The sequence below is a fragment of the Akebia trifoliata genome, chromosome 13, assembly GCF_017979445.1.
Source record: "Akebia trifoliata isolate Shusen 1 chromosome 13, ASM1797944v1, whole genome shotgun sequence".
Lineage (NCBI taxonomy): Eukaryota > Viridiplantae > Streptophyta > Magnoliopsida > Ranunculales > Lardizabalaceae > Akebia > Akebia trifoliata.
In genome coordinates, this window is record NC_141387.1 from 27,728,729 (window position 1) to 27,738,225 (window position 9,497).

Below are 9,497 nucleotides of genomic sequence, written 5' to 3' on the forward strand. Positions count from 1 at the left end.
GTTGATCATGATCTAGTTGGTGCTTTGTGAGTTTCATTGATCAAGAACACAAATGAAATAAAATATTATAAATCTTAGACTCATATTACTAATGAGGGCATCTGTGATCAAAAGAGACATTTGTATCACTTGAGAGAGAAAGTAGAGAAAATAGAGGGGAAAATGATAGTAAAAATGCTTAATATCTTGATTGAAAGAATTAGACATGAAGTTACTTCCATACTCGCATGCCTGCATGTAGGGTCATTACCATTAATAGACGATAAAATATAATAGATAAATCAAAGTTTCTAGGGTAAATAGTGTAAAGGGGACTATTTATCATTAGGAGTATTTCAAAAAACAATGATAAGTGGGAACAAATCACCTTTTCTATGCTCATTCATACTCACATTTAGGGAGATCCTTAAACAATAATTAATTTGACCGCAAATACTACCTAATTAATCAGTTACCATGCTTCTAACAAATATAATAATGGTGATGGTGCTCATATCATTATAAAATAGAGAAAGATATACTTATCTATTATTGAAAATCAATAAAATCTAGCTTAAATAGAACATAACCAAATCTAATCTGGGGAAGACACAAAATTTCATTCAAACACTTAAACAAATTCTTTAATCCTTATCTAAATAATTAATATAAATCTTATTTCTGATATGCCATAATATGAGGTTCATTAGACACGGTAGATCATTACATCATGATCTACTGGCATAAGTACATCAATAAAGAAATTTGAGTTTGTCTGCAAAGAGAGAAGCAAAAGCATCCATTTCAAGCTTGCTAAGAACCAAGCCAATTTCCAATCCCTCTTCTCCATTTCTGCTCTCATTAAAAGATAAGGATCCCAAGGTTCCTCTGGTGTCAATGGAAATCACCTCCGACTTTTTCGGCCTCCCCCACCCAAAATCTGTCTCATAAACCGCCAGTCTGGGTGACCCAGCAACTGATATAATTCGTTCTTGACCAAACGTAAGAAATTTTTTCAAGAAATTATGTGCATCTTTCCACACTCCTTCATTCATTCGTTCAATCGCATTTCCAATGGATTTTGCTGCAATGGCTATCCCGTCTTCTCCAATTAAATCTTTCTTCTTGGCATCAACATAACAAGTTGTCAAGCAATTACCAAAATATGTTGTGGGTAAAGGAGGGTCTAGGCGAGCTGTGCAATCCACCGGAAAACATAAATGCTCCCATTCAAAGAATACTTCTTCATCTTTTCGAGCTTTAATCAAGCAAACCCACACGTAGGCATACGTTAGCACAAATTTTGACAAACGAGATATGGGTAACATGACCTGTTGGACAAAGTGGTTAAGAATCTGGAAAAAAAAAATGAAAATGCCCGCAATGAAGTAGATTAACCCAAAGCAATAATCTTAGTCTTTAAATTGCTCCATACTCATGTGTAAATTCTAGTTTGCAACAAGAATTTCCAGTGAAACATTTTCAGGATACAATTTTAATCTCTTAATCACAAGTCATCCTCTTGCAAAGCCAAACATTTTTTTATAAAGAATTTTAGATATTGTATTCCTGAACATATTTGAAGTTTCCACAGATTTTATTTTAGAAATTTACGTGTAAACGGACAACTTTTCAAACTTATTTACCAAAATGGAGTACTAAACATCTTATTTACCAAAATGGTAATTTACTGTTTTGGTAAAGATTTTATTTGATCAAAACAGTAAAAATAATAATTTCCATATTTTGCTACCAAAAATATCTTTTTCGTCGGAAGTATCCTTCTGACAAAAAGGGTATTTTCGATAGAAAAACTACAAAAATCAATTATTAGTTAGTATATAGTGCTCCGTTTTGGTAAATAGTCAATATTTTGTGCATGTTTTGATAAATTTGCCATTTGTTTATAATCCTTATGTATTTGTTTGATAAGTAACTTAAACTGTTATAAATGGTTTCTAAAGGACTATCGAATAATCGATCCCTTGAAAAAGTGTGATGGTTGGCAAAGTGCGTGCATGAACGTGGCCGGTTTGCCGTATATCACACACCCCATATTTTCTCTTGTTTGGATAAATTAAATATATAATAATAATAAAAATTGTCTATACTATGCGAGTGGCAGGTGCAAACAATCATGTCTTAAAAAAACAAAATTGTCTATACTATGCAAGTGGCAGGTGGAAAAAATCATTTATTAAAAAGTAGGATTTATGTAAGATAGAATATTTACAATTAATTATTTTAGAAATTTAAAATAGATTATCTAATTTTTATGGGGGAATGCTAAGGTCCAACAACTGAAACTTTGGAATTTTAAAGAAAGCTTCTATTGCCAGATCAAATTTTACTAGAAACACACCTGATCATATGATGTCAACAAATAAATATCACACACCTTGGGGTGCTTTCAGTAAAAGTTGGTGTGGTAATAGAATCTCTCTCTTCTAAAATATGCCCTCATTTTTATTTTTTTCTTATACATATAAAAGTAACGGTAATTTTTGTAGATATTGTTGTATAAATGTCTTGTATTCTATTACGCTACACAGAGCTGCGGGTGTCCCACTCAGAGAGTAAGGGTGAAGGGGGCAGTGCGCCTTTCCAATGGTATGGGACAGAGCCCTCGGCCTGAATTTTTTAACGGGTATGAAAAGGGTAATCGCGTAATATTTTCTTAATGATTTTCTGTTTTTTTAACTCTCAATTATATAACTAAAAATCTCTAGGACTGTAAAACTTATGAGAAAATAGTAATTGTGTTTGTTCTATTTTGTAAACATAGGCACACTGTTGAACCACGTAAATCCTTGTATTTTTGTGTGATTTGTTATCTTTACTATTTCAATTTTTTTCATAGGTATCACAAATCTCAATGGTACCATTCATTCCCTTATTGCAAACCAATTTACATATAGGGTTTATTTATACTTTATAGGGTAAATACCATTTCGTGAGTTGATAATGACAAAATTCCGATTCTGGCTCATGTTCATTTTAATTCCCAAAACATGAAGGGCATGATCGCCAGGTTTTTCAAATTGACGATCTTGCTAGTTTGAAGTAGCAAGATTGCTGTGAACTTTCGAGATTATCACTTTTATATCCAGAGAGACTGTCACTTAGAAAAACCTGTGTATTCACTCTTCAAATTTTGGAATGTAAAACGAACAATTGGCTGGAATGGAAATTTTGTCAAAAGTCGATCACGTTTTGGAAAATTTCTCTTGTACAGTGTAGAAGTGTAGTAATACTAATTTTAGCCAAAAATAACTATCAAATAATATAATATAACCTGCTCGTGCTTCTCAAGTCGAGCTACTACCCATTGCTTGAGCCTCTCGATATCGGCACTACCCATCACGAAGGTGGCTCGAATCTTGTCGAGTACCGGAACGGTGGTAGGACTAGGAGTATTCTTCATTATTAAGTGGAAGGATTCTTGAGTGATGTTGAAAGTCTCCAAATCAGTCAAGTAAATTAGCTTCAGGTCTTCTGGGTCCTTCACTACTGTCCTGTCGTAGAACGGAAATGATTCCATGATCAAACTTGTATCTCCTTTTGATCTACAAACCGACGCCCAGGATTTGATGAAGTGGTTCAATGTTCGACCATCGGCGGCCACATGATTAAACGTGATTCCAATAGAAATTCCAGAGTTTGGAAACAAAGTTATCTGTAAGGCTAGTAGAGGAACTCGTTCGTTAGATGCTAGTGGTAATTGGGGAACAAGATGATCGAAATCGTGGGAGTTTTTTTGATGGTCACCTATAAGATGGTTGAAATCATGAGTGGACTCGGCCACGATTAGAGGGACCGAGTCACCATCTTTGTAGAGAATTTGGGGGAGAGTGGAATACGGAGGCCAGATGAGATTTCCAAGAAGTGGGTAGAAGTGTTGGAGGGTGAGAGAAAGGGAGTGTTTGACATTGGGAAGAATGGAGTGCATGAAGTGAGTGATAGAGTGGTGCGATTGGTAGAAGAAGAGACGTTGGACCGGATGGAGGCCTAGCCAGGGTATGTCAAAGAAGGTGAGAGGGAGAGAAGTCTGAGCGATGGAAACTCCTGATGGTGAAGAGACTTGGCACTGCTCAAGCACCTTCATCACTCTGTTAGGCAACGACTCCATGATAATTAGTCTAGTCTCTGTGCTTTTTTCTGTATGTTATAGAGGAGAGAGGAGAGAGGAACCATCTTTAAGGAAGGAATCACAAAATATTAGATAATATTTTAGAAATAAATAATTGGAAGTGTCTTCAAATATGGAATATGGATCCAGGGTGAGAGTGAAACAAACAGCATAGACACAAGATAGGGTTAAAGGAGGATTTGAGGCCTGCTAATTCAAAGCTTTGAACCAACTCATTATTGACGGGTGAGAGATGAATACAGATTGTGTGCACCCAGGGGCCAGCGTGCACCCCCCTCCCACACCTCAATTCATGCCACGTTAGCCATATTTCAAGGAACTAAAGCTTAAAATACCTCCTTTTCAAAATTTCCTTGAAATGTGGCTAGCGTGTCATGTATTGAGGTCGGGGAGGAGGGTTTCATTCCTACACCCTGGGTGCATAGGATCCAGAATGGTGAGAGATCTAGAAACTATTGGAGCACTATATGCTATAAAATATTTACCAATCGTTGTTTCATGTGTCATGATAATACCAAAAGACAAAAGAATAAACCCCATAAGCCATTTAAAAACTTAGGGCTTAAAATGGGTGGAACACAGCCACATGGGTCGGACCTAAAGCCATCTATATTCAGATTTCTGTTCTTTTACTTGGATATGAAACAAAATTCTGATCTTTTTAATGATTACAACCCCATCCTTTTATCTTTATCCATGTTATAGAAGATTATTATTAAAGGAGATAATTTTTAGGGATATATTTGATGTAAATCACAAAGAATCATGAAACTCTGAATAGGCTCAGGTCAGATGGTATAAGAAGGTGTTGGTCCCTGCCGAATGGACTCTCCGATGCCAAAGTCAGGAAGCAGTTTTTTGCTGAGAGAGCTTAGTGGGGGGTGAATTTATGCTTACCTCTTTGATTTCAACAACGAATAGTAATATATATTCGGACTTAAAGGCGTGCGCTCAATTGCACGTGCTTCAGATTGGGAGTTTGTAACTTCTCAATTGTTATAAGTAAAAATGAGATCAATAGATCGGAACTTGTCATTCTGTATGAGAAGACAAAGAAGCTTGATTCAATCCGATGAAGTTTATCTTGACGATGTTGTAATAAAGGTGTACATGCATTGTAGAAATTAAAGAAGTTTTGTGACCTAAGGAATGTTCATGTAAGACTTTTAAGGAACCCAGGACCAATGGAAGCAAGGATTGATCAAAGTAGTAGTGTTGAATTCTTTACAATAACGAATCTGATTCTCTATAATAGCGAATTAAATTTTCTATAATAGTGGATTTGAATTTGCTATATGCCAATAGCCAACAGTAAAATGGGGCGGGGCTTCTTTTAATTTTTGAAAGTTAAACTCTTAGAAATTTGTAAAGACCTCCTACAAAGAATCTATCTATAGGGGGGACCCCTAGATTTTTAAGAGGAAAGAGAGTTCTTTTATAGTCTAAATGCTACCCAAATTCTAATTGTCTATATACATTGAAGAATTCAAATGAAATTTCTTAAATTTATAGTCTTTCTTCTCCAAATTTCATATTTGGTTCAAGCTTAGTAAGTTTCTTACCTTATTTATTTAATTTATTAGAGATGCATAGTAATTTAATTGATCTAAATTCGAAGGAATTTATATCCATTGAGATGATTAGATCATAAACATAATTTAACCACCTCATCACCATGTTGAGGTTTCAACTTGCTGCCTCAAAATGCCCCAAAATAAATAGATCCATTCAAAGGAAAACGAAATGGTGCTGTCATTGTTCCTCTTGGTTGTAGATAGATCTTTGTTTATCTCTTTTACTCTGTTTAGATCTAAATTTTGTCCCAATTTCGGTATTTTTCGTTCATTTTCCTTCGATTTTGGCCCAATTAAGCTATAAACTTCAAATCTAAACTGTTCATATCATTTTTATCAATTTTCATATTTGAATTTTTTATATATCACGATTACATATCAGATCTAGCTCTTACATCTCTTTAATTTCAGTTTTGAATATGAGTTCTTGCCTTTCTTACCCCTTTTTAAGCTCAATTTTAGATCTGATTACCTTTCATATTAATCATTTTCAGATCTGAATATGCCTCTTTTTCTGAAAATTTTAGAAGATCCATTACTTTTCTCAATTTTGTTTGCAATTTTTTTTTTTTTCAAATCCACTTATTAACATTGGTTCTGATCAAATTCAGGTGGATCTACGTCATTTATAAGCTATTTTGAATATTTTGTTGTTTTGAGCATCTTCATACTTCTTTCAATCAATTTGAAATTAAGATGTTTTTTGGATGCCTCCATCCTAGTTTTGATCCATTTTTTTTAGTTTTTCTCTTGCTTTTTGATGATTTTATCATCTTTTTGTTTAGTTTTTTTTCAAAAATTGAATAAAATCCTTTATTTTGGTATCAAATTTCATTTTCTCATAAGATTCTAGGTTGTAACAAAAAAATTCGCCATTTGTAACAAACTATTTTGGGTCTTCAACACTTAGACTTTTCTACAGTTGTTGTATGGTGCCATGGTCCCACATCATTTGGTGTCTGAAATAGGCACAAATTGAAGTACAAGCAAGAGCAGTGAAAAAGTGAAAGAAATCGGCAAGAATCAACATCCAACAGATCAAAACTTTGTGTTGGCAGATGGCGAATGCTCATTCGCTATCTTGACAGAATTGATTGGGGATAGTTTTCTATTTTCATTTTATTTTATAACAAACTCCCCTGTGATTCTATAGTCCTATTAGGTTCTAAAAAAAGAAGAAGCTCTTTCCCAGAGAGTTTGGGGAATTTTAGAAAGAGAGTCTTAGAGAGCTCTTTGGGTAGAGACACTTTGACAAAACTGTATCTCAAGTTATTTTAGTGGATTTTCTTAGAGTGTAAGCTTCTTCATTGTAAGTAATTTAGTTTAATTTCTATTTTGTAGCATTTTATCTTCTCTGTAATTTAATGGATCTCAAGCCATGAAGTTCTATTTTTTTCTCTTCTTTAACACTTAACTTTATGGAATCACAACCACCCTAACATTTGAGAGGGTGCATCCAAATTCATCTTTTGTTTTTCTTTCCATCTTCCTTCTTCTTTTCTGTGTGGTGGTGGTTTTGGGTTACTTGAGGTGGATTGGAAGAGTTATACCCTAAAGTTGGGAGTTGAGATTCCCAACTAAACAGAGAATTGAAACAATGAGCAATCTTCAACCATCCTCATAATTTTTGGGTTGGAAGAATTGTGAGAGAGTCAAAGAGAGGGAGAACATAATGGTGCTTTCATTGTTTCTCTTGGTGTTGGCTTTGAGTCCATCTTGTCCCCCCCCCCCCCCCCCCCCTCTCCTTTTGTGGCTTGTCTTCCATTATTTTATAGATTTTTCTGTCTTTTTTAGGCTTAGTTCCTTGTTTGTTAAGTTTTCTTCCCTTTGTTAATGGTTATTCTGTTTTTCTGACTTTTTTCTTTATTTTTCTCTTAGTTTTTTCCTTATTGGTTGTATTTCACTACTACAAAAATGACTTTTAATGACGCTTGTGAAAAAGGAATTGATGACGGTTTATTAAAAACTGTCATATAATGTGCAATTTTAACGTGAAAAAAATTCAGAAAAATATTCGATGATGGTTATTTGCAAAAGCGTCATCCAAACTCTAAAGCTTTAATGACAGTTCTTAAAAAATCCATCATCATTGAGTTGAGATGACATTGTTTGAACCGATCGTCATCATATATTTAAAACTTAGATGACATTAGAACAAGAAAACGTCATCTAATGTATCCAATATTGACACCAAATATAATCCAAAATAATTAATAAAAATAGGATGATATTTTTTAATAAAACTGTCATCGAATATTGGCACATATTGTTGGAATTTAGAGGTTTGAATTAGAAAACCCTTTAATATTCATTTAATTGCAACCATATGGTAAATCAATCTATTAACCATAGGGTATTTAAATCCCATGTTTGCTTTATGCTTTTTACTTTATTGCTTTATGTTTAGTTGAATGTTTTGATTTTACCTTGAGTAATTTTAGTCCCACATCGACTAGGAGAAGAATTGATTTGCAATTCTTAAGTAGTTGTGCTTCTAACAGCTTTAAAGTGGATAGAAGTAGTGGGCGGGCTCACGTGCGCACACGGGGGTCCAAGAGGGAAACCCATGGTTCTAAAACTACTTAATTTTCAATTGTTTAGTCGATTTAAAACTACTTAATTTTCTGCTATTTTATATTCTCGAATTATCATTAATTTATTATCCGTTGTGAGAGCACACAACATCATCGAGTTCGAAGTTACGTTCCAATTTAGAGTACCCTTTTGGATACGTGGGTTGTTGGATCTTGCAGAACGAACGCTTACAGACTGTGGTACCGTAGCAGGGGCGAATTTCGTTTTAGGACAGTGCTTTGTGCACGCCTCAACCATTTCTTTTTAGGTAATATTTTCTATTACATTCAATTTGAAAATCAAGATTTGTTCTAACTTCTTCTCTCTCTGCCATAAGAAATCAGTACATCAGAAATAACACATATATCATGTTAGTTTTATTTACAGAAAAAACCATCATAAAAAAAGTAACAAATAAGAGTAATTGGCGTGAATAATTAAAAAAAATACGACGACATGTTTTTAACAATCGTCATCTATGTGGATAGTTTCTTTAAAACAAAACACATTGTTTACTGAGTTAGTAAGGAAAGTTTCCTAACACATCACATCACAATATTCAAAATATGATGTGTTCCGTAATGTCATAAAGGACAAAAGTCTAGGAACTATGGTAAAAAACTTAAAAAAATTAATTTTTAGTAATAAATTTTTAACGTACAATTGAGAGTTTTGAAACCGTTCATTATATCAACATGTTAGATCAAGATCAAAAAATAAAAAAATATTGCTATCATTTTTTAATTTGATATTTCAATGAAATCTAGAAGTTTGTGGTTGTTATCAATGTGGCCTAACGACCCATTTTAAGATTTCATAACTTACTATGTTAGTAAGTTTAGTACAATTTTAAAACATTATTTATGTTAGGGTTTTTTTAATAACAAAATAATAAAACGTGTGTCTTCTCTATGTGTTAAAGATTATCGATCAAGGATGATGTAGTTGAAACCATCGACAAAGTTGTTAAAACCCAAAAAAATGATCCACCATGTTTTTCACTCGAAAGAGGAGAATTCTCATTTACAAAAGAATAAAAGATTTCCTCGAAGTTCTGAAAAAGTTGATCAATCAAATACAAAGAACTCAATCATACTCAATTTCACAAAAGAAGATTGAAGGTCATTCATTCTCAAAATAAGACCATACTCGAGAGAGTAACCAAGACATCGAGTTCCTAGTACCTTAACCATATCAAGTAGTATTTCAATAAAAGATGC

General features: G+C 33.7%; 1 protein-coding gene across 1 annotated transcript; it reads right to left on the minus strand.

Moving 5' to 3' along the window:
• Nucleotides 1-599: 599 nt before the first annotated feature.
• On the minus strand, nucleotides 600-4,270 carry LOC147388183 (phenolic glucoside malonyltransferase 1-like). The gene is made up of 2 exons (XM_086420296.1): nucleotides 3,275-4,270; nucleotides 600-1,334 (listed from the first exon to the last, which is right to left on the minus strand). Exons 1-2 carry the CDS (start codon nucleotides 4,106-4,108, stop codon nucleotides 732-734), a joined length of 1,437 nt encoding a protein of 478 aa, XP_086276422.1. The 5' UTR covers nucleotides 4,109-4,270; the 3' UTR covers nucleotides 600-731.
• Nucleotides 4,271-9,497: the final 5,227 nt, after the last annotated feature.